Source organism: Leptonychotes weddellii, chromosome 3 (assembly GCF_054177405.1).
Source record: "Leptonychotes weddellii isolate Sample4059 chromosome 3, ASM5417740v2, whole genome shotgun sequence".
Lineage (NCBI taxonomy): Eukaryota > Metazoa > Chordata > Mammalia > Carnivora > Phocidae > Leptonychotes > Leptonychotes weddellii.
The window spans coordinates 66,171,997-66,196,824 of NC_138371.1; the positions used below are offsets into that span (position 1 = coordinate 66,171,997).

Below are 24,828 nucleotides of genomic sequence, written 5' to 3' on the forward strand. Positions count from 1 at the left end.
TAAAAAAATTGCCAAAAGGAGTCGTTGTCAACTTAGTTAGGGCTTGTCTTGTCAGATGTAATTTCATGCAGGTGAAAAGCAGTGTTAAATACATACAGCAGTCTGAAGACAAAAAAAAAAAAAAAAAAAGACAATGTACATTAGATTCAAACAAATCCCCCCAAATAAAAATACTAAGGTAGATAAAGAGGAGGAAATGTCAGAGTTTCATTCTTTGGTACGGTCCACCTCATAAAGTGTATAAAACTAGAAAAGTCCATAATACTTGGATATATTTACAACATGCAGTTAGATTCACATTTATAGAACGTGCTTTTCTGTTATTACACACAGAAAATAAAAAAAGAACAGGGAACAAATTTCCAAGGATGAAATTTCCACATTTATTTTTCTTTCATGTGCATAGAAAATGGCAGTGAAGTGTCCTATGAAAGAGGCAGGGAATGGGCATGGCGTTTCTATACCAGACTGGACTTTGTGCTTCAAAGGTACACTATTCATTTTGAAAACAAAGGATGTTATAGTTTGTTTTTAATTGCTAACAGTTCCTTGGGTTTCCCATTTGTTTTTTAAGCTGTCAGTTTTCTTCAAATCTCTTTTCAAATGACACACTGCATTACAAATGATGGCACTTAACCAATGTGGCATTTCCATATTTACACCAACAAAAGAAATTTACAAGACATAATAGCATACAATCTTGACATTTAGTAATAGCAATAAAACATGAAGGGCATCCATTTTATTATTTTTTTTCTGTACAAACTATCAGAACATAACTTTATTCACATTAAAAAAATCATCTTTAATTTGATTTGACCTACACATCCCTCATCTCATTTCACCCATGTCTCAAACCTCTCATCACATCGCCCACACCTTCACCAGACTATAGAATCTACAAGTAATTAGATCTAACACCTAAATAGAGCTTAGAAAGTCCTCTCTCCCAAAGGTTTCCTTACTTCCCTGATAATTCCTCAAAAGAGAAAAAATATGCTCTTCACTCGGTCCTTTCATTTCACTTTCACATTTCATCAGCAAATCAGCAAGATGGATTTTTCATCTCAACCCAAACAAGGTTAGAAAGAAGAGTTCCTCTACGGAGCATCTTGATGCTACACCCACGAGTCCGGGGACCCTGGGTACTGTTCTGCTCTGTAAGAAGGTCGTTTTGTGGAATAAAAGTCTACATAATTTGTGGTCGATTTCAGTCCATACTGTGTTGAATAATCAGTAGAAGCTGGAAAGTGAACTCGGTCATCAAAATAAGGATCTTCATAGCTATGAGGAGACTGTAAATATAATCTGTATGCATCAAAGTTCTTTCTGTTGGAGTCATCTTGACTATAATACAGCTGTTGATGCTGTTGACAAAATGAAAAAGCAAATAAATCAAAGCAATTTTTGGAAATACGTGTTTAAGGGAAATTAATGTGGGTTTCCTGCTTCATATTTTTAAAGCAGTATTCAGTATTTGTGAACATATGGTTCAAAGTTCTTTCTGGTACACGCTGTATATTTACTAGTAGATTGTAAGGACTTTAAACTATGTTTATAAGTGGGCTGGCAGAGTTTGCTCAAGTCCTGTTTTAAGGCCTGTAGAAGTTGTTGTCTCCGGAGAGCCCAAGATGGCCTCTGGCTACCTCCTTCCCCCGCTAGAGGTCCGGTTCTGTGCTCTGCTGTGGAGGGGCCTGTTACCTGGGCATGCCCAATGAAAGGATGGCCTTGATTTTTGCTTTGACACAGGGGAACCATGAGTAGTACATCATGAATTTGGTCGGAGGTTGGATTTTCATGCTTCAGATAGTTGTGTATGTACAGAACCATCCTTTAAAACATTTACCTCAGAGATGAAGATTGAGTCCATCCCTCAGTTTTAAAAGAAATGTGAGGTACTGTTAAAGGAGTAAGCAATCCCTGGGCAGCAGAATAATAAAATTGGAAGAGACACGTGAACAAATAGGAAAGATTTCCCCAAGCCAGGACTAATCAGATTGGTAAAGAAGCAAGGTGAAACCCATGTGGGCATCCACCTCAAGGCACCCTGCCCCCATTTCCTTTTGTGTTATCTTATCTCATCTCTGACCTCACATTAATGTCTTCAAATATGTTTGAAGAAAAACTGTCATGGCTCTTATGTCTGTTTCCCCTCTTGACCATGCCCAAATCCCCGCACTTAGTAAGATGTAACAAATTTACCATGTACATACCAATATCATGTTCTGGAACTAAGTTCATTCTAACATTATAAGCATTTCAGAGCTAAATTCTTTTTAAGTTAGAGTTATGATTTTAAGGTTTTTTTCCCTCCTGACTTAAAAACTGTGGCATAAATTATGAATAACTTGCGAAGTTCTTTTTTCTTCCATCAACAGAGAAAAGATGATGAAATGGAGGGCGGTCTTAGAGTATCCTTATCTGAAGTTCAGGGTACAGGCTTGTTTGGAAAACCCCAGTTGCTCATGTATTATTGGAAGGTAAGAGGAGAGATCAGATGACCTAATGTGGGCATGGCATCAGGAAGGACCGATATAAATTTTAGGCCCCCCGTGAAAGCAGATTGGATGCCACCACCATTAGTCCCCACTCTGATGGAGAGTGGGGTCCACCCCGGTAGGGCTGAGTCCACTTTGACTTCTGAAACTAATGGAGACCTGGCCACCGACTCAAGTGTTTTCAAACCACAGATGCTTGGATGTGGAGGGAGCCAAGAAGATCGGACATGAGGTTTACAAAAAAGAACAATGAGATGAGAGAATGGAGTATGCTTACCACCTTTCCCCACCCAGAGGATGGAAGAGGATTTAGAGATTAACAGAAAAAAGGAGTGGGAAACGAAGATTGTTGGGCAAAGAATATGAGTTAAAGACTTCTCAGGTGGTTCCCATCAGTGGCATGGTGGTCTCAGCAGCACCGATTTGAATATTCAAGCACGTGAGGCTACTGTGGAAGTGCTTTGCTTAAACCACAGATGAGTTTCTGAGGAGCAGAGATCCCTAGGGAAAGCTCCTCGGCCCCTGCTGTGTTGGCCCAGCTCTGGTAGGTCAACTGGCGTGGACCCCTTACTGTGTCGATCCCTGCTAATCGGCCTTCTGTAAAAATGATATTGCAAATTCACCTGTAGCCGTCTATTTTGTTCTCTTGCTGGTGAGGAATAGGAACTGATGTAAATTGGTGAAGGTTTGCTGGAGCCTGTAAGAAAATATTTTATGAAATTAAAACTAGTGCTCATCACTCCGGTCCATTAGGCTGTGTGGGCTCCCTGCACTAGGGCTGGTACGGTCCCTGATGGGGACTGCCTTTCCCAGTGCCAGCGGGGATCGGGAGAGGCAGTGGTCTGGGATCCCTGGATCTAGCTGTTAGCTGATAATGGGTATGGCAAAGGTAAGTCATGTGTGTGTTTCACCGAAAAGCAATACCAATCCAAAAAGGTTTCCTTCTCAACCTCTGGTCACTGTGGGGAGCTGTGTATACCTGTAAAGGTCTCCCTGGCTGGCTCTGAACAGCAGCCTGGCTCCCTGAGCCGAGGGACATCACTCTTCCAGGGCTCTGAGCTAGAGCACTGGGTCGGATGGGGGAAGGGAAACATTACAAGTTCCATGCCTTCAGAATCAGAGCTCTGATTCAAAGTCCAGGTCCTGGAACAAGCAGGCACGGGCGTGTTCTAAGCAGTCTGGCCACATGGAGGCACCGTCTTGTATCTGCTATCTTTAAGTACATTTTGAAACAAAAAGAATCTGATAATCAGATGGTTGTCTTCAAGAGTCCACAGCAGACTCCCGATGATGTCATTGGCTACCCTTCTCTTATTGTTAGGCTAGCAAAGATTTTTTTTTTTTAATGAGGAAAATGAAACATACTTGAGGCAAATTAGTTTATTGAAGCAAGCAAAGAAGATACAGAAGGGCATGCATGCTAAAGAGGCGATCTTTAAAATAAAGCAGGCTGCTGCAAATCTGAAGCAACAATGCACTTCAGTTGGTGCATTTCCTTTGCAAAGAGCTCGGTGTTTGAAATGTAGCATCTGCAATTTTCTGAGCTATTAATTGCCATAGTAACAACAGACGATTAGTAAACAGTCCTGTGAAATCACATTTTCAAAGACAACAGCACAACTGAGACGGCTCCCCCAGCAGTTGTTAAATTGCCACCAGCTTTTATTTCTTTTTAATAAATAGGTTTTTTTGAGGAAAGAGTACTCTTTTGTGGTAGCTCAGTCACACCCTTATTTGAAACCTCTCGAGCAGTTATAATTTGCCAGAGAGTTGAGAATGGGGACAATATGAGATCTTGGTAACTCTTCGGGCTGGCATCCTTCACGTGAATTAGATGCCCAGGTTTCTGAATGACATAAAAATATGAATAGTATGCAACATCATTTTTGTTATTCTTAAAATATAATCACTCCGGGAAGAATCACATTATACATTTTGTTATTCATTCAAATTCTTTTCCATGAAAATGTAAATGAAATTGATCTCCATTCTCAGGTTTGAATTTAAGAGATGAGCCAGTCTAGGAGATGTGGCCTTGCAAAGCATCCCAGAACTCAGTTCTGACACAGGGGAAACACAGGGAGACACTGCATGGACGGGAAGGGAGCAGAGCAAAGGGACTGCACTGGGGGAAAGCCAGAAACCACCTCTCTTGGATACCGTGCTCTTTTTATTTGTGGTCACTAGGCCACTACCTTAGCTTGTTTTGCTTAAAACAAGCGGAAAAGGCAACAGCCCCGGAAGCAGGAAATGGACAGACTGGACCGTGGTCGGCTGCTGGGGGACCGTCTCAATACAGGCATGGGCTACTTCCCAGGCCGCTGGCGGGGTGCCTGGAAACGAGTGGCTTTTCGAGATACTCTATCACATACCCAGCTGGCGTCTTACCAGGGTACAGGCCTTTATGTGTGGCATCCCCTTGGCTATTGTAATACTGCATAGGTGGCTGGGTCCTATCGTATTCAGAGCGAGGGTCTCTGATTCCTAACAGTGCTGGTGAGGAGGAGGTGCTGCCGACTGAAGGGAGAGGCAGAGGAGGGAGAGAGAAAGGAGAAGAAAGAGAAAGCAGACTGTCAGTGTCTCTGCAAAATCCTTTCTGGAAAAATAAAGGTCAGCAATTAGAAATGCCACGCAGCTGGTGCTAAAAATCAGCTCTCAGAGATACTGTGAGTTGAAGAGCAGCCCGTGCTGAGGACCAGGAAGGTGACCCTCAGACCCGCTGCTGCGAGAAGCCGAGCCAGCGTGGCCCGCCCTCCCAGAGCTTCCCCTGTGGGCCGCCTGGTTAGAGAGAGGCGCAAGGCAGAAACTACGCAGCTTCCTCAGTGGTGGGCCTCCAGGACTCCCAACAGGTCTTTACAATTGAGTGAGAATAACTTATTAGCCACCTAAGAGTTACAGTTGCTATTTTATGATCTCAGTTCTGTTGCGTATAAAACACCCATCTTTTATCCTTTATGTACAGCTCTTTAGTAAATAGGTGTTTTATGGCATATTTTGATTTTTAATTATTTCAAAAATATCTCCATCTCTAAATGTGTTTGAATAACAGTGCCCAGCCCATAAAATTTCTAATTCTTTTTATGGTGATCAGCTGTCAGGGAAATTTTGTAAACCCAGTAAGCCTGGCTCCTCAAGAAGTTCACAATGCTAACAAGCCGAGCCTCACAAAACCCCAATTTTTTTTATCCCAGTTTGAGCCAAATATTTAATAATAACGTCTCTATCCATAGGTCTCCTTTTGAGCCATTTCTGCACAGAAGGAAAGCATGACACATCTTTTTTCTCATTAAAAAGTCATCTTGCTTGCACTAAAGTTAATTATAAATAAAAGTGGTCACTTATTCACTTGATCCACTTGAAAGCAGCGGCCCCCAAACCTTGCCACCAGTGGTTCGGCATGCCTTGATGCTTTCGGATGCAGACCGACGCTGAAATATTTTTCCCTAAAAGGTCACTTTACTGACATAGGGTTGCAGTGTGTTCAACAAAGGTGAGCGTGCATGGGCAGTGTCTGTGTGCTACTCACCTTGTTTACTTTCTAGAAGGCAGGAGGACAAAGAACGTGCCCACCCACCTCCCACAAGGACATTAGCAAGGCATCAGAAGTGCCAGTAAGCTGATACTACATTAGTGCTGAGAGATGGAGGATTAGCCCTTAGGATAACTGGAGCAACAAGTATGAATTCTATCTTACCTCTGAAACAGAATCCGGGAACTTGGATGGGCTCATCAACCTTGTCCAGTGTGTATATATGAGGTCCTCAAAATAAGTTCATTGCTTAGTAACTACGCCCTCATCTGTCTGAAATTATTCTTTTGCCTGTACTACATATGCCTTTTGTTGAGCAGCCAAATCTCTTGTTTCCCCTGACACCCCTATTTCTGAGTCCCTGAAGGATTCTGAGCATTTTTATAAAAGAAGACAGCCTCAGGCTACACCTGGGAGCTCAGCAAGGATGTCAAAAACCAACCACAAGTCTCTTTGAAGAAAACAACTCATAATTTAAAAACTAAGATAAAAATATACACCATACACAGTAGGCACAGATAATTTTAAAAAATCCTAGTACAAGTGGAGACATCCAATTATGTGGCAAGAACGGCCAGTCCTATATTTGTCTTTCTGGCCACATTTGTCCACATGAGAAATAAGACTGCCAGCAGCGGGACAGTTGAATACAACAGATAATATTTCTATGTCAGAATGGGGGGTTTAAAGCCGAATAAAAAAAGATATTACTTTTCCTATTTCATTTAGCTAAGAATTAAATTTATAGGACTAACTTGACTTGGTAGTAATATTCTGCCCTCATATAAAAAACAGTCTGGGGGCACATGGGTGGTTAAGTGTCTGCCTTCGGCTCAAGTCATGATCTTGGAGTTCTGGGGATGGGAGTCCTAGGATCGCGTCCTGATCGGACTCCTGGCTCAGCGGGGAGTCTGCTTCTCCTTCTGACCCTTCCCCTTCTCGTGCTTTCTCTCTCTTGCACTCTCTCAAATAAATAAAATCTTAAGAAAAAACAAAATAATCCTTCCCAGTCTGAGTCTCAGAACATTCTTTCTACCAAATTAGACACTAGTAAGTAGTTAGTGTGGTTGCCAAGATTCCCAACTTACAAATCAAAGGGAATCCCTGCAAACCCACCTGTAGGGCCTGTTCCCATGGGTCATGGATGCGGGGGTGAGGGATGGGGTGGAAGGTTCTGGAATACAGCCCGGGGATGGAGGTTTAACCGGGAAGGAGGAAGGTGCGGAAGATTGTAGCTCCCCCAGAACGCAGGTAATAAGATGATGTGTAAAGGACCCTGCTTCTAAGAGTTCTCACCAAGAAAACTAAAAAATCACTTTGGAGGAGATTCCAAACTTATGGCCAGTAGGCAGGCAGGGCAGCTGTTTTCAAGCATAACTGGTGGTTCTCAAAGTGTGCGCCTCCACTCCTGCATCCACATTGCCTGACCAGTCTGTCAAACACAGAGTCCCAAGCCCCTTCTCAAACCTAGTGAAGCAGAATCTTAGGGGAGATGGGATGGAGGGCCCTGGGATACATTTATGTGTAAACTTGCATAAACTTTTAAAATGGAAGGAGGAACGTGGGTCTGTGGTTTACAATGGCATGTAATTCCCAAAGAAGGCTCTTGGCTCGAAGAGCAAATACACCTCCTAAGTGTTTGGAGGTGACAGGCTTAATCGTCTATGTTCAGTCTTTTCTGGCTGGAAAAATAACGTCTGTCACACAAATGTTCTCACGAAGGAGTGCAGTTTGCCCACTGACCTGACTGAATGATGGGTGACATCTGTTGGTTGGTGGTAGACAAGGAAGGATGTGATTTGAATCGGTCTCGCTCTAACGTCGACACAGGTGTAATAAAATGGTTCTGATTCCACCCATCCTGTGGAGTTAAAAGAGAAAAAGAAACCTCTCAAAATGAATAATGACATTTCATTACAATAAATGATTACGAATGTGTGCTCTGATGAATGCTAATTATGCCAGAGCTATTCTTGTAAGTTACCTTTTTATAAATGCTCCGGAGGTCCCGATATTGCCATAATGTATTCAAGACCTGGGCTGCTGCCTTCACCACTTTCAGAGATGATCTAGGGAGACAGCGAAGATGTTAATGAATGTGGGCGGCGCAGCCTCAGGCCCCACTCACAGAGATTCAGGCTGCAAACCGGCGGCCAAGAGGCCCTCTCTCCAAGGACCAGAGGGCACAGGCGCCGCTGCTGGAAAACACAACCGAGGAAATCAGGTGTACCTGGGAGTTGGCCAAGTTCAGGGCTGGCCAGGGTGGCAAGGACCAAAGTGAGGCTCTGAGGAAGTCAAGTCTGTGGTGAGAGGCTCTGAGTGGGATGAGCAGTAACTCTCTGAACTGGGGGCCTCTTTCAGCTGTCAGCCCCTAGCCTCCCCCGCCTCCCCATATCTACCAAGGGGCTGACCTTGCTGGGGCTTTGGGATTAATGCAACCGTGGCCGTGCATCCTGAGTGTCAGAGGACCCTCCCAAGTTAATTTGTTTCCCCCCCATTAGTAGGTCTTCATATAAACATCTGCACTGCCTTCTCATCATTTACGCCCCTCCGTAAACAAATGTACATCTGGGCCCTAACGTTCAATGTGGGAAGTACGGTTGGTTGTCAATTCTCCTCTCTGAAGACATCTGCTGAATACTGGCGTTCTGTTCAAGCACTGCTGACCATGAGTCACTGCTTTTCACCTCGGGAGCTGCTCCGCTCACTCAGTGGCCTTGGCGTAAGTGAAGAGAGAAGGGTAGCTTCGTGCCTCAGCACAGGCCCCCAGATCACCACATCAGGGGTGCATCAGCGCTTCGGAGTCAGCCGTAGGATAATGGAATACCTCTTCAGCACTGAAAATTTGACTTCAAATGTGTATCACAGGGTTTAAAATCTGATTTCCTCTTCTTATCTCCCCAGTTAAACTCTCATGAAAGGGAGAAGCAGCAAGGCGAGCAGACGGGAAGTGCTCTCTCTTTGCCCCAAACAGGATATGGGGCGCAGTGATTCCAAGGGCTTCAGCAAGGACGGAGTACAGGGCAAGTATGGGGCAGCACAGTCTGTTCCTAGAGGTCGGGCATTTCTGCATCTGTCTGCACCACCACCTCCCACCCAAGACCCCCTCTTAGTGTTCCTCATGAGTCAAGGGTAGAACCGGGTCAGACCAACGCACTCAAAGCTCTTCTAAATTTTATATTTTCAAAATGGACCACAGAGCAAGGAGATACCTCAAAAAAAAAAAAAAAAAAAAAGAACAGAGATGAAATTTCTGACACCCAGGATGGCCCTGCAGGGCCTTCACACCTCACAACCACGCCATTCTCAGCCGGGCCCCGAGCGCGCTGCTGGTGTTCATAGCCCCGCCTGTCAGTGCCAGGTGGCCAGGAGGCAGGGAAGGACACTGGCTCCAGGGACTACGACACAACACTCGACAAGCAGGACTGTGCCAGCGATACATACACCTTGATACAAACAGCTAGGCTAGGTGTCTGCAGAGACGGATCCTGTCAGTAGGAAGCTAACGCTGAGAAAAGCAAAGATGTTTCTGTGCTCCCCTCTGCAGCACAAGTCCTCGGAAGAGTTACCTATTCTCCTAACTAATCTCATCCTCGATTTCTCATCTTCTCTGCAATGTGTGACATCGGTAGTGTGCAACAGGACAAGTCTCAGTCCTCATCCTGCCTGGCCGAGCAGAAGCATGTGCCATGTTCTCACCCTTAACGCTTCCTCCCTTGGCTTCCAATACGTCCTTTTCTGAACGCTCTGGCTACTTTTCTCGTGCTCTTTTGCTGGCTCCTCATTTCCTTGGCCTCTAGCCATAAGCCCTGAAGCCTCTTTTCTTCTCCGTCTACATTTTCTTCCTTATTCATCTCAGCCTATTTCACTTTTCTAAATATGCCATTTATACATTAATGACTCCCAAATTTGTATTTCTAGTTTGGACCTCTATCCTGAACTCAAGTATATTCTACTGCTGACCATACACTGCACGTGGATGTCTAACAGACGTCTCAAATGTCATAGGTCCAAAACAAACACCTGGTCTTCCCTAAAAAACCTGCTCCCGCAGGCTTCCCCATGTTGGTGAGTGCAATTCATCCTGTGGTCTCTTTTGCCAAAGACCCTGGGGTCATCCTTGACATTTTCCTCCTCTCCTGATGCTCACCTGATCCCTCAGCAAATTCCACTGCCTCTTTCAACCATGTCGGAATCGACCACTTCTTCACTGCTACAATTGTTGCCACCATTAGTCTCTACCTGGTGGAAGGGAAGGTTTGTCAAGTCACGATGACCCCTTTAAGGGAAGTCAGACCGTGTCCCCCCACTGCTGAACAATCTCCAGTGGCTTTCGGTTCTCCTCTGAGTAAATCAAGTCCTTACACGGACTCACAGGGTCCTACATGTCTGGTTATGCGCCCCCCCACCCCCAGCTCTTCCTGACGTGCTCTACACCTGCTGAGCCCCCACTGTCCACTACACACGGCCCTCCACTTCCTCCTTACCACCTTTCCCAGTTTTAGTATTTGCTCCGTCTGTGTCTGACGGGCGTTTCTTACTCACTGGTACCTCATCTACCTCACCCAGGAATGTGAGCTACCGGGGGGCAGGGGTTGCCGTGTGGCCCACTTGCCGCCGTAGCCCACCGCGGGTGGGCCGTAGACTTGGTGAATGACTCCGAGGGGAAAGCCGGCGTGTGTTCAGAGGCCAACCTGAGTTGATCCAGGACTTTCCGAGTCTCTTGTTTTGAAAAAAGATTACAGTGGATGAGAACTTTTTTTTTTTTTTAAATATACAAAGAGAAGTTCTGGCACTGGTTCAGAATGTCTCTTAGCTTCTTCTTATGCCTTTCACAAATGAAGGCCCTTTAATGAAATTTCAAGAGCACAAGAAGTGATTATGGTTACCTTAGCTTTATCTGTAACATTTCATTTCCTCTGAAATAAAAAGGTGTGTGTGCATTTATTACTAATGAGATTAAAAAGATACAGAAGAAAAAAGGACTGAAAGGAAATATGGTTAATGTTGATAGGTGAGACTTCTAGGGGATGAGAATATGCTTTGCTACATTATTCTTCTATTTTAGAAATTCCTACAAAATGGGGTTTTTAGAATGTCTAATTCCTGTAAAAGATTAGACAAGAAATAATGTGAGTTCTAGCACTGTCACTCAGCCAAGTAATAAATACCATCTGAGCATCTCTTATAGGTCAGGTTTTGTTCTCTATGTAGAGGGTACAGCAGCGAAGAAAAGACAAAGTCTCTGCTACTGGGGGAGCCAGAGACCAGAGAAAACACTAAATAACATGTTAGGGGTTAATCAGTGCTGTGAAGGAGAACAGAGCAGGGAAAGGGGGTGGAGAGTGGGGAGACAGGTGCCATTTTATGGATTAGGTGGCTGCTATCCTGTGTATTGAAAAGGCTCCAAACAGCCCTACTTCCCACTTCCTTGAAGGATCCTTTGATCTGATACTAAGGCAAATTTATAGTCAACTGCTATAGCTCTGTGACAAACAAAACAAAACAAAAAACCCTTTTATTTTTGCCACCAATTCTCTAATCCCTACTTCTTTTTTTTTTTTTTTTTAAGATTTTATTTATTTATTTGACAGAGACATAGCGAGAGAGGGAACACAAGCAGGGAGAGGGAGAAGCAGGCTTCCCACGGAGCAGGGAGCCCGATGCGGGGCTTGATCCCAGGACCCTGGGATCATGACCTGAGCCGAAGGCAGACGCCCAATGACTGAGCCACCCAGGCGCCCCTCTAATCCCTACTTCTGCTGCTTCATCACTTAGGTGTCACCCAGAAGCAAAGGGAAATGTATAATCCCAGCCCAGGGCACATCCTGAGGCCACACAGCAGGCCCTGCTCAGAGCAGTGATTTTAATACTTTTTGGGCAACTGGCAGAGGAATCAGTCCCAGAACTGAGGATTCAATAAGATGTTCTTGCAGAACAGGCCCTAGAGTTTGGAGTAGAGTCAAAGGTGAAAGGGAAGGTGCCCGCAGATGTTCCTCATCATAGTATTTCGAATTCTTCCCAGGGTCAGCACAAGCAAACATGGCTTTAGAGACAAAAATGAATGTAGGGATGTTAGAACCAAGTAAATATCCAAAAAGGGGCCACATGACTGCAAATGCCCCTTCTCAATAAAACAGGTTTTAATTGGTGGAGACTCTTTAGCTTATTGGTGTGTAAGAAATGCAGGAATAAATCCTTTCCAGTAGGAAATATCCTTCTCAAAGGCCCTTATCACAGGACAATCCTAATAAGAGCCTTGCGCTCCATCTCCTTGCACTTGCCTGTCTCCTCTGCCCTTGGTTATGTTCACCAGCTTCTCTATCCCCCCTGAGTCGGCCAGAGCTTTGGCGTTCTCCATGTTTTTGCTGGTGACCTCGTGCAGAGCACAGCAGATGGCCGCCATGGTCTCATCAGACAGCACACTGGGGCCAGTGCCGCCGGGAAGCCGGTTGACCAGGTCTCGCATGGCATATTTACCTGCCAAATGCAAAAGATTTCATTCCACTTTCAGTTTTTGTTATTGTTGCTGTTGAAAGATGCTGACAGTGAGTTCTCTCTTAAAAACATAACCTCATAAGACAATAACATGGCAAAGTAGAAAGTGACAAATATTATAACTGTAGGGGGGAAGTTAATGTTTATTACAATGCCACTTGAAGAAATGATTGGTCTATAAAACAAGCCACTGAAAGAAAATGCAAGTCAGTGTATAAAACTGGGTATACCAATCAAGTTGCTATAGTTGAACTATTTTCATTAACAGTGAGAAATAAAGAAATGGTAACAGTTTTATTCTCAATTGAATTCCTATGTATCAAAAATACCTGAACATCCTCTTAAAGCTTTTAAAGACTTATCTTTGAATAAGTTTTAAAGATGGACCAAGTAAAGCTGCCACACAATTCTTTTCATTAAATCTCTCTGGGTCTTAAATTGTGAACTGGGTACCATTACCCATTTTTATCAAGTTAAACGTAAATACCAGCTGATCCGACATCAATAGTGATAACATGTTAGTTTCTTTTAACCAGACACAAGTGACATTTGGAATTAAAATGATGGCTACGTTATCGGGTAGGAATGATGCAATGATAATAGAGTTCTCGACAGGCCAAGGCTGGGGAGCCCCCTAGCTATTGAAGCATTTCTTTACAGATACTCAGTTTCTCTTACTTCTCTCTAAAACCAAAATATCTCTAGCTTGTTCAATGTTAATTACCAACTGACAAACTAGAATAATTGCACAACACACAGAAGAAATGAACTAAAGCTCAAGTAAATATTTTCTTAGTTTTTTTTTTCTATGCTAATAATTGAGTGGATACAAAATGGGGTTTTTATTGAAGTCCTATTTATATACAATGGTAAGCAGTAGAATACAGGCCTTGACTACACGCTGCATAATTTACAGCATTTCAAAGGGAAGGCTTTGGCTTACTCACAGTGAACATTGTTGTGAATAGTAGAAAAACAATGTTGACATTATAAGCCAGAAGATAAATGTGGTTTTTAGAACAGATGGAATTTAGCACTGGTGATTTTGAATACTCACGGAAAACCAAAATGTCCATGACACACAGTTCGTCATTTTGCTAAGGCACAACTTTAAATTGCCCCCTGAGATTGGGATAAGGCAGCTCACTGTGTCTGCGAGTGAACCTGATGGTCCCCTCAGATCCTGCAGCTCTAGACAGCTGGGCTGGTCCAACTCAGCTGAGTATCTGTAGTAACTTTTGTAAAGTGACAAAACTTTGTTTCCTTGTAAAAAATGGCTCTGAAGAGGAAGTCCATTGCTAGTGCTGGTGATGGACATGAGCAGAGTTAAGGGGTCCAAGAAGGGGGATGGTTCTTTGGAACAGAGGTGCTGAGTGAATTAGGGTCGAATACTGAATCTGGGAGGGGCTTAGCCCTCAGGAAAGAAGGGAACTTTATAGAGAAATATGAAAGTGATTCATGAAACCATTTAAGAGTGCTCCAGCTGGGTACAAATATGCTCATAGGTGGAGAGAGAAAATGCTCGTGAAAGTTTACAAGTGGGTCAGGACCCTCACAGAAAACACAGGGATGCACTGAGAGAAGGCCAGGACTCTCATACACGTTCCTCCTGCCCAGAGGTCTTGGCACTCAGTGGCACCAGCCCCACACCTTTGCACCTGTGTCCCCTCCCCGCTGTGGCATGATAGGCCACACGTCATCATATGCTGTCAACCCTTTATTTTTTAGCATTAAGAATTCCCAAACTATATGTGCTTCTTACAAGAAATTCAAACACTATGGATGTAACAAAAATAACTTAAAAAATCTCTTTAGGGACCTAAAGGATTTCTCTCAAGGACGTGTGGGAACTAAGAGTTATAAAGCATACTGGCATTAGGCACCAGCTGGACTGTATGAACAGGGTGTGGAAGAAGCTCCTCTTCTCTCCGTGGGGGACAATTTGGCTCAAAGGAATGGTGTGTTAAGAGCAGGTTAAGCTAGGTGATAATTTAAAATAGCAATTCTGCCAGGCACTGTGTAGGAGCTTTCATGTAAGATGCCACAGTGAATCCTCACAGCAACTCTTTAAGGTAAATACTATTGCCCTGTTCTTTGTCTCCCCCGCCGACCCTGCCCCAGGGTAGGCATATTTTAAGGAGTTCAATACTTATTCACTAATCCACATAAGATCCTGTCAAATCTCCCCCCTCCCTCTCTCCTGGCCTGTCATCAGCCATGGGGCTGGCGTGGAGCTCGGCGCTGCTTCATCCTCTTATTTGATATGCACGGCAAACCCGTGGTAAGGACAGCGAGGTGGTCGGCTCCCTTTCAGAGATAGGGTTGAGGAAGAGTTTTCAAATTTAGATGAAATACCCGAAGCTGGGTGGGCTCACCACAGGACACCCCAGGTTACCCAGCCAGTGAGAAGCAGATCCAGGGTTTAACTTGAGGTCAACTGGAGAGTCTCTGATCTTTCCTCTACCCTGTACTCTGCTTGAGTGTGGCAACTGCCTTGGGGGCAAGCAAACTAAGCTGCCGAGGGTGTCAAACTTGAAGAGGTGCTCAGTGTCAGGTTCATGCAAATGCCAACCTTACATATGGACAGCCCTGTGGGTGGGTGCCTCCTACCATTTTACACCCTATGTGCCTCACTTGCTTTAGTCTAGTTCTGACCCTGCCCTGGGGGGGGAAATGGGCCTTGTGACAGTGGTTCTGCCTGAGCATGAACACTAGGGAAAAGCGACAAACCATTTATGTAATTTCTTTTTTTATTTAGATCATGGTAGTGTTGGTAAATTAGCAGATATCAGTCTCAAAAATCAGAAAGTGAGAATTAACTTCTTTTGTTGCTCAGGAAATGAACCTCTCTTGGGAAACAGAGACACCAAATCTATCAAGCAGTGTTGTAATGTATAACTGAAATTGCTACCTTTTTTGAAAATTTTCCTTCCCTGATCAATGTTTAATTAATGAGCTTGCCTCTTGCTGAAAAGGAATAGTCACAAAGGACAGACAGCACAAAGGGTACACAAATATGCCAAGAAACCAGAGAGCAGAACTCAGTTGCTGATCATTTTAAATGTCATATTTTTATAAATCAAGAGTTTTTTGTTTTTTTTTTTTAAAGTAGGCTCCACACCCAGTGTGGAGTCCAACACGGGGCTTGAACTCACGACCCTGAGATCAAGACCTGAGCTGAGATCAAGAGTCAGATGCTTAGCCGACTGAGCCACCCAGGCACCCCTAGTTTTATAAATGTAGTTACTTTTTCTTTATAACTTACCTTGTCACCAGAACATACCTATGAGCTCCTTGTTGCGAACATCTAGCGCCATATTCCTCAAGGCAGTTGCCACCGAAGAAACAACTCTATCATTATCCATTCTCAGAAGTTCTACAAGGATGGGCAGACCTTTTTCTTTGCGGACAGCCGCCCGGATGTATGCTGCAAACTAGTGAGTAAAACAAACCAATAGTAGTTCAACTCTCAGAAGTTACTGCCACCTAAAAAAGATGTGTTTCCAGAAGATAAACTAATAGATTAAAAATGTTTTCTTTTCAATCAGAAATTAAATCTGTGGTGTCAGTAAAGAAAAAACTATAGTTAGGGACAAAGACAGGCTAGGATGACTGATGTAAAAAGAAATCCTAAAGCCTAAAAATCTCAAACCACCATCTGCCATATATTTTTGTGCAGAAAAGAGAAGGCAGTGATTGCTTTCAGATACATAAACATGATTAAGGAAGGATCTTGGGTCTTCTCTGCAATTGGCCCCATGCCAGGTCCAGAGGCTATAAATAGGATGGCAGAAACGGTAACTGATCAGTGTACATTATAGGAGAACCTGTCTCCATCAGTACATTCTTTTCCTATATTCTCTGCAACAATATTTAGAGTTCAGTAACCTTTCAAAGAGATTGACTGAAAAAAAGCCTTTGCCTCAGAAGAAAAGGAATTCTCCAGAAACACTGAGCATCTGTAATTCATACAGACTGGTGAAAAAGTATATTTGTGTGCAAAATGCTTTCTTATGCAAGATTAGTTTGCTGCTTCTTTTTTAAATTCATAGTCAAGAAATTCTTTTATGGCTATGAGGCAAGTCTGTTCAGCGAGTCAGCGTGTGTACTATTTGAATTGGAAATGAACGCTAGCTAAGTCATCAGGGAAATAACCAAAAAAAAAAAAAAAAAAGGAGCATTTGAAAATTGGGTCTTTAATTATGTTTTGAGTTTTTATTGACATTTTTTACCAATGCAAACTGTTTTTCAAAATTTAGGATAATTGAAAAATGTTGCTCATAAAATATCTAATACTTTCCTGCTGTGGTCAAGACATGAGGACAAAGATGGGCCAAGCCTTTTGTATTATTTTGAACATTAAAATATATGATTGACCACTCAGTTTCTTTTTTTTTTTTTTTAAAGATTTTATTTATTTATTTGACAGAGAGATAGCGAGAGCAGGAACACAAGCAGGGGGAGTGGGAGAGCGAGAAGCAGGCTTCCTGCCGAGCAGGGAGCCCGATGTGGGACTCGATCCCCGGACCCTGGGATCATGACCTGAGCCGAAGGCAGACGCTTAACGACTGAGCCACCCAGGTGCCCTGACCACTCAGTTTCTTGAATACCAACAGAATAGATTACTTTAATAATGCAAGTAAGAGGAAGAGATGCATTTCAAAGATCCTATTAACATTCTTTATATGAAACAAATACTCCTATTTTCTAAATCAAATGAAATCTATGGGGGGGGGGGTGCAAGGAAATGGAATATATGACTTTCTACAGAGTAAAGCACCCAGGCAGCTTTCTCAACTTCTCTCTGAAATCTGCAAGGACAGAGCCAACACCTGTCTCACCTGGAGACCACCTGGCCTGGCCCAGCCCAGCCCAGCCCAGAGTGTTTCCCTTTGGGGGCACTATAGTCATCACCACTCCCAAAATAGCTCCTGACTTGATAACATCTGTATCTTGTTTTCTTAATAAGGATCTAATATTTTGATTTATTATTTTAGATACTTTTGAAATGATTTTAATATAGTATTTATATTTTAAATGAGCTTGCCATCTAACTTTCATTCACTAAATGACTCCAGAGGTGAAATTAAACACAACTCAAATCACATCTATTTCAATACTGTCTTTTTTATTGTCATCAAATGTATCTCTTGGGTCACAAGAAACTGGATGCGAACACTGGGTTACCAACATAAATATTTATGAATAATTATGTGCCACACACTGTCCTAGGTCCTTCGTTTTTTTTTTTAATTTTTAAAAATTTATTATCTCATTTAGCTCTTACAACCACCTCATGAGATAGGATGGAAAGATCCAAGACCCCTAGCTAATAAGTGGAAGGGCCAGGATTCAAAACCAAGGGGTCTGGCTGCAGAGCCAGCACTTAGATGCTGAGCTATTAGCATGTTAATTAAGAACAACAATAACAAAATAACCGTGCTGGCTTAGCACTAGGCCATAAATATCTGTATACATTCATTATAGCAGTTGACTGCACGAAACAAACCACACCTAGCCTGACCGATGCTTTTCACTCTCATGGATAATACAGTGGCCAGAAGATCCTCCTTTTGGGAGGTGGTGGTGGAGGAAGTAGCCAAAACAAGCATTATAATAACTCTACTAAAATACCCTTGTCAGAAAACTCAAAGGCAACCTACGGAATGGGAGAAGATATTTGTAAATGATGTATCTGATAAAGGGTCAGTATCTAAAATCTATAAAGAACTTATCGAACTCAACACCCAAAAAACAAATAATCCAGTTAAGAATGGGCAGAGGACATGAAAAGATATTTTTCCAAATAGGACATACAAATGGCCAACAGATGCTCAACCTCACTCATCATCAGGGAAATACAAATCAAAACCACGATGAGATACCACCTCACACCTGTCAGAATGGCTAAAATTAACACCACAGGAAACAACAGATGTTGGGGAGGATGCAGAGAAAGGGGAACCCTCTGTGTACACTGTTGGTGGGAATGCAAACTGGTGCAGCCACTCTGCAAAACAGTATGGAGGGTCCTCAAAAAGTTAAAAATAGAACTACCCTATGACCCAGCAACCACCCTACTAGGTATATACCCAAAGGACACAAAAATAGTGATTCAAAGGGGCACAGGCACCCCGATGTTTACAGCAGCTTTATCAACATAGCCAAACTATAGAAAGAGCCCAAATGTCCATCGACTGATGAATGGATAAAAAAGTTGTGGTATATATATATATATATATATATATGTATACACACACACATACATACCACAATGGGATATTACTCAGTCATAAGAAGGAATGAAATCTTACCATTTGCAATGACGTGGATGGAGCTAGAGTGTATTATGCTAAGTGAAATAAGTCAGTCAGAGAAAGATAAATACCATATGATTTCAGTCATATGTGGAATTTAAGAAACAGATGAACATAGGGGAAGGATAAAAAAGGGAGGCAAAACATAAGAGACTCTTAGCTATAGAGAACAAACTGAGGGTTGCTGGAGGGGAGGCGGGGATAGGCTAAATGGGTGATGGGCATTAAGGAGGACACCTGCTGGGATGAGCATTGGGTGTTATATGTCAGTGATGAATCACTACATTCTACTCCTGAAACCAGTATTACACTATGTGTTAAAACTAACTAGAATTTAAATAAAATCTTGAAACAAAAAAAATATACTTGTCAGGAAATATTTAGAGGTTGAAAATATTTCAGAAAATGATTGTCTGGGAAGGTGGCAGATGATGTTTAAAAGTTTTGAGAACCTCTTACAGTGGTAACAGTAGGAAACCACTTTCAATTTTCATAAAGAAGTCATACACCTTTAAGGAGATGTGGTAACTTTTGCCATAGGTATGTTCTGTAAGCGTCCGAGAGAGGACCAGCGGCCGCTCTCCCCTGCAAGCGCTGCCCTAGCTCAGCACTAACTCAGGCCCCTGGCATGTTCAGCACAGAATCCCAGTCTCTACTTTCCTCTTCTGTGAATTCATCTTCTGCACCGCAGCACAAGTATCCACATCTGTGTCACCTATCTGCTTAACCCCTTTTAGTGGCCCTTCTGGTCTGCAGGTCATATCCCAGCTCCTGATGCTTGGCCGTCAGGCCTATCTACAATGCCTGGTCCAACCCGGGCCATGCTCGCGCTGCCCTTGATGCCCAGCACCCATCCTGCGGTCTCCACCACACTGTCCTTTTCTTACCTCAAGGCATTTCTTCTCTTGTCCCTTTCTCTGGATCACTCCCTCTACACCTCTAACCTCAGACGCTGCTGCCTTACTTCGGCTCATTGAAAGATTCCATTTGGGCAGCACCATCTCTCCAGGAAACCTTCCCTACTTGGCTCCCCTCTTTGCCTTTCTCAAAACTGCCAGGCTGGGTTAGATGTCCTCTTTTAAGATCCCACAGTACACATATCCCGTGTGTACCACATATCCTACACTGTATCTTCTTGATCTGTATATTTTTCTTGCTAGCCTTCAGTTTGTACAGGAAGGGCTGTGTCACATTCATCTCTGAGCCTAGAGCCAACTGCTATCGCCCCCCGCTTTTGTCCTAACAACTGGGTCCCTTTCACCATCATTGCTGGTCTGGCTGCACAGATGGAAAGAAGTGTGGACCCCCAGAGGACATCATACCTTCCAGTTTCCGGCAGAGAGGTTCTGGAGAGATCCGGCAGAGCCTTCCAAGGTGGCTGGGTTGGAACTTTCTGCTAGAAGAGTCAGATATGGTTTTACCACTGACGGATGCCACAGCATCTCAACCCCTTTGGGGGACTTTGACAATCCTGGGATAGGACCAACTCCATCCCACTGAAAGACAAAGAGCACACGTGAAATGGAAGCAAATGAACACAATCTCCAATACTTGAAAACATCCCTCTGCTGGATTCAGCTAGAGTTAGGTAGAAAAACTGTATAATGAGAAATTTTCTTTTCTTGCCAAATATGTGATTTCTTACTCCTAGAAAAATGAAACCTTAGAGTTTCATGTCAAATAAAATGCTAACTTGATCCTCTTGTGGTGTTCTCTTTTTCTTTTTCTTTTTCTTCCCCCAGCAGCTTGGCTCTGAGTCCTTGCTGGGAGACTCTTTTCCTAGTAAGTCATCCAGCTCACTCAGCCCCAGCAGCCGGGCCTGTGGGACCTCCAGTTCCAGCCGATAGGACAGGTTCCTCAGGGTGCACACGCAGTTCTCCACAGTCTGCAAACCAACACGGCGTATAATTAAAACCATCGTAGCACATTATTGCAAAATGCTTCTGTACTGAGCAGCAGTGAGCTTAAGTAAATGTAGAATATGAAAGAACTGCTTTTTTACTTATGGGAACCTGAAACAAGCTAGGGAAAGAATTACGATTCTAGAATTTTTGTGGGGTACCCAAATGACAGAGTGCAGAGCCATCCAAACTACATCTGCGGATCTGATTTCGTGCTGATTAAAATGTGCAAGACTCTGGCAGAGAAAACGCCCAGTGTTTCTGCTTCAGAGTTGCTGCAGAGGCAGAGAGGCATCCAAGTTGCCAGAACCTCACTCCTTCTTGCCATTAAACGTCTTCACCATGACAAGAGGTACGAGTAACCCCATCTCCGGGGAAGGCCCTCCCCCCAAGTCGCATCTTTGGCCTTTCCAGCCATCTCCAAACTCTCCCCTCCCTCTGCGGAAAGTCCCATGATCTCTTTGTGACATTTTGCCTTCTGTACATGGTCTTTTGCTTCTTAAAGTCTGTATCACACCTCTGATTGAGAGGCTAACTGTGACTTCATGGAGAGCATCTAAAGCCAAGCTCAGCTCTTTCCCAGGAAGCTCTCCTTCCAACTTGCTTACTCCTCTCAATTTCATCTACAGATCTTTTGGTTCAACGAGGTTCAAATAAAAACTTGTACATCACTTTGAACTTTTCCCCTGCCTTCTCCCTGAGCCTACCACTCATCATCCTTTTCTCTCTCAGACCCATGTTTATGACACAAAGGCTTACTTAAGGCCTCTCCTCATCTAGCCCATCCTGAAAAGCAAATACCTGGCGTACCTTGGAACTCCTGGCACTTTTAGTCCCTCCTTCCTATTTCTTGCCACCTTCCTCAGTCCCTGCTCCTGCGGCAGATCCTAGATGGTTGTCACAGCTAAAAAATGATGAGTAGAATGCCCTGTGCTAGGATGGGGAAAACAGGAGGGGAGCAGAAGGGGCTCCTACTGGGAACAGACTAACCAGCAGGACAACAGAGGGAGGGGTGAAAGGGCAAGACTGGGGATGTAGAGAAGTGGGTCTGGGGTGGGGGCTATGGCCTGCAGTGGGGCTAGAAAGGCAGAGGGGTTGGTGGGTTATAGCGCCTCGACCCGGAATGTTTATTCACTAGATACTCAAATACAGATGGACTGGATTCTAGCCACAGGGGAAATGGCTGGAGACAGCAGTAGCAGGGACAATCACAGTGACAGCCCAAGAGAACCACAAAGTCGGGACCCTGCCACCCTGTGCTTAGTCCTCGGCCACACGGAGTCACTTGGTTTTCATGGTTTTAAGGCTATTTTCTTAAACTGTCATGTCCCTGTTAATTTGTCATTTTTAGAGAGACTCCCCTTAATCTGGAGTATAGTGTAATGAGTAGGAAAGGCTCAAGAATTCCAGGAAGAATGAGTGGCACGCCAAACGCAGAGTCTGGCAGCTGTTGTCACCTGCCATCTGGCCCTCGTGGCCAGCCAGCACTGACCTTGCTGTCGTAATCGGATGTGTTCACACACGTGTGGATCACGTACAGCAGCGAGTCCACCAGCCCCTCACAGGATCGCATTTGCTTCCTGGCTTCCTCCCCTGCGGAGCTGAGGTTCCTGAACGGGCAGAGAGACACACGGGGGCCGCTGAGATGAGCAGCTCGCTCCTTAGCCAGGGAGCCTCACCTTACCATCTGACAGGTCGGACAAGACAGCAGCCATGTAGATCCCGTGTGAGGAGACACTTTAACATCGTGAGAACTCACCGTAACCAGCTCCCCATTATCCACCCACACAGAAGGGAGCAGGGCCATCTGAACTCTGTCTCCCTCCTATGACACACCACTTTCTAACCTCCTAAAGACTGTTTTGGGGTCTAGCCTCCTCAGTTTCCTCATATGTAAAAAGGGTAGAATAATACTGATCACCTCATAGGGTCCGTGTGTGGAAGCGACGCTCCATATAAAGGCAATTAGAAAAGTGCCTGCAATGTCTGTTAGCCATGGTTGTTATTTCTAGACATGCTCTGCTTCCCCTGTTGGGCCACCATGGCTGGCAGGCCCCTGCACCTATTACAATGTTTTGCCTATAGTTGGTGGTCATAAATGCTTCCTGAATGAACAGAAGAAATGTCATTTCTTGTATAACCATTCACGTTAAATATGGACATTTGCTTATGCTATAATTTTTCTCATTTTTTCAAATATAAAAAACCCTGAGATTTAGGTCTCATCCATATTGAAACTTTTTTCTTTTTAAAGATTTTATTTTTAAATAATCTCTACACCCAATGTAGGAATTGAACTCCCAATCCTGAGATCCAGAGTCACGTGCTGTACCGACTGAGCCAGCCAGGTGCCCCCATATCGAAACTTTTGATATCAGTTTACCTTCATGAATTGATACCAAATTTTAAGGATCTATTTTATGTCTTATTAACAAGGGTTCTAGGCTAACTCTGAGATTTTGTAAAAACTTAGGCCAAATAATGGGGATTTGGAATGATTTTTCTTTTCGTCTTTATTTTTCTGGGGCCAGAGAGACAGTGTCATCCATGGTCCCTCCTCTGCTCTTTATCTTGTGTCACTTCTCAGCAGCACTCAACAGCTGCCATCTTCCATTCCTTTACAAGCCTCCGGGACCCTTCACTTCTTTGGTTTTCCTCCCATCTTGCTGCCTTTCCTTCTCAGTCTCTTTTGTTGGTGGGTGCCTCTGGAGTGCCGGACTACTTTGGTCCCTTCTTACCTTTATCTTTACATTCTCATAGGTGGTCTCCTTCTCTCCCTTGGCTTTAATACAACCTATGGGCCCATGCACGACTCCCAAGCATCTACCTTTAGGCTGACCCCTCCCTAAAACTCCAGGGTCCTTTATCCAACTGCTTTCTTGGTATTACTCCATGGGTAGCTAATTAGACATCTCAAATGGACATGGTCAAAACTCATCTGCTCATCCCTCCACCCTTTCTTCTTCCTGTGCTCCCAACTGATTCAGCCAAAGATTTAGGTATTAGCTCTCCCTCCACAAAAATATCCCCTATCTCCTACCTCGCTCCAGCACCTGGTCTAGGCCACTGTCATGGTCTGCCTGGATTGCTGCAACAGCCTCAGCCTCCTATCTCTACTGCTGCCCTTGTTCAGTCTTCACACTGAAGCCAGGATCCAGTCCCACTACTCCCAAGATTAAAGCCCTCTGACAGTCTCCCGAGGCACTTGGAATAGACTGTAAACTCCTTCCTCTGACTTCAGCAGTCCTACGTAATCTGGTGCCACTCTGTGCCTCGCCCAGTAAGCTCCAGCCGAGAGCCCACCTTTGCGCCAGAGCCATTAGACTACTTCCCTTTGCTAGGAATCCGCGTCCTCCTGACCCCACCCCGCCCTCAAACGAGCAGCTCCTGGTGGTATTTCAGATCTAGACTTCAATTTCCCCTCCTGCGAGGGGCCACCTGATCATCAAAACCATCTCCTAATAACTCTTGCATCACCATGGCATCTACCGTTATTTTCTTGTTTTCCTCAATAGAATATGGTTCTCTCAGAGCAGGGACCTGTCTTGGTCATCACTGATTGCACACAGAGGGCATGCACCAAAACTGTCTATAGCCCTGAACCACTGGGGGAGCCGGACTGGTGTGTCCTGTCTCTGGGAGGCCTGGCAGGCTGGCTAAGGAGCCCTCACAGCCGCCCTGGATCCTGGAGCAGAGAAAGGATGAGATGCTCCTTCCACAGATCATCAGTAGGTGATATAATCTGCCCTCTGATGCACGCCTCTGAGGTAGGGAGCTGGCCTGTTTCCCAGGATCCTGACTCTTGTCATCCACCCACAGCAAGGTGGCCGACAGTCACTTGTCACAATAGTGCTGCCTCAGAGCAACAGCCCAGGCTCCCTCCCCGTCTTTCAAGCTGTTACAGAGATGCCTGGATGTACGGCTTAAACGTTAGCACCCACTGCGCGTCAGATGCTACACTAAGCACTTTCTATGAGCTGATTCTTCACGAGTGTGAGATGGTGCTGTTATCCCTACTCTAAAGATGAGGAGAGGGGCACCTGGATGGCTCAGTCGTTAGGCGTCTGCCTTCAGCTCAGGTCATG

At 44.2% G+C, this 24,828-nt stretch overlaps 1 protein-coding gene across 13 annotated transcripts in view; it reads right to left on the reverse strand.

Annotated features, from left to right (window-relative positions):
- Positions 1-359: 359 nt before the first annotated feature.
- Positions 360-24,828, reverse strand: part of PKP4 (plakophilin 4) — a 235,978-nt gene continuing 211,509 nt past the window's right edge. For 10 of the 13 annotated variants that reach the window (XM_081814392.1, XM_081814393.1, XM_081814399.1 and 7 more), the window contains 10 exons: positions 22,236-22,353; positions 20,536-20,727; positions 20,165-20,338; positions 15,809-15,959; positions 12,312-12,507; positions 8,012-8,096; positions 7,771-7,888; positions 4,887-5,015; positions 3,122-3,195; positions 360-1,367 (listed from right to left, as the gene is read on the reverse strand). In XM_081814392.1, coding sequence (XP_081670518.1) covers positions 1,119-1,367; positions 3,122-3,195; positions 4,887-5,015; positions 7,771-7,888; positions 8,012-8,096; positions 12,312-12,507; positions 15,809-15,959; positions 20,165-20,338; positions 20,536-20,727; positions 22,236-22,353 — 1,486 coding nt within the window. In that variant the 3' untranslated portion in view covers positions 360-1,118. The remainder of the gene's footprint in view (positions 1,368-3,121; positions 3,196-4,886; positions 5,016-7,770; positions 7,889-8,011; positions 8,097-12,311; positions 12,508-15,808; positions 15,960-20,164; positions 20,339-20,535; positions 20,728-22,235; positions 22,354-24,828) is intronic. The other 3 variants (XM_081814390.1, XM_081814391.1, XM_081814397.1) reach the window with 2 other exon arrangements.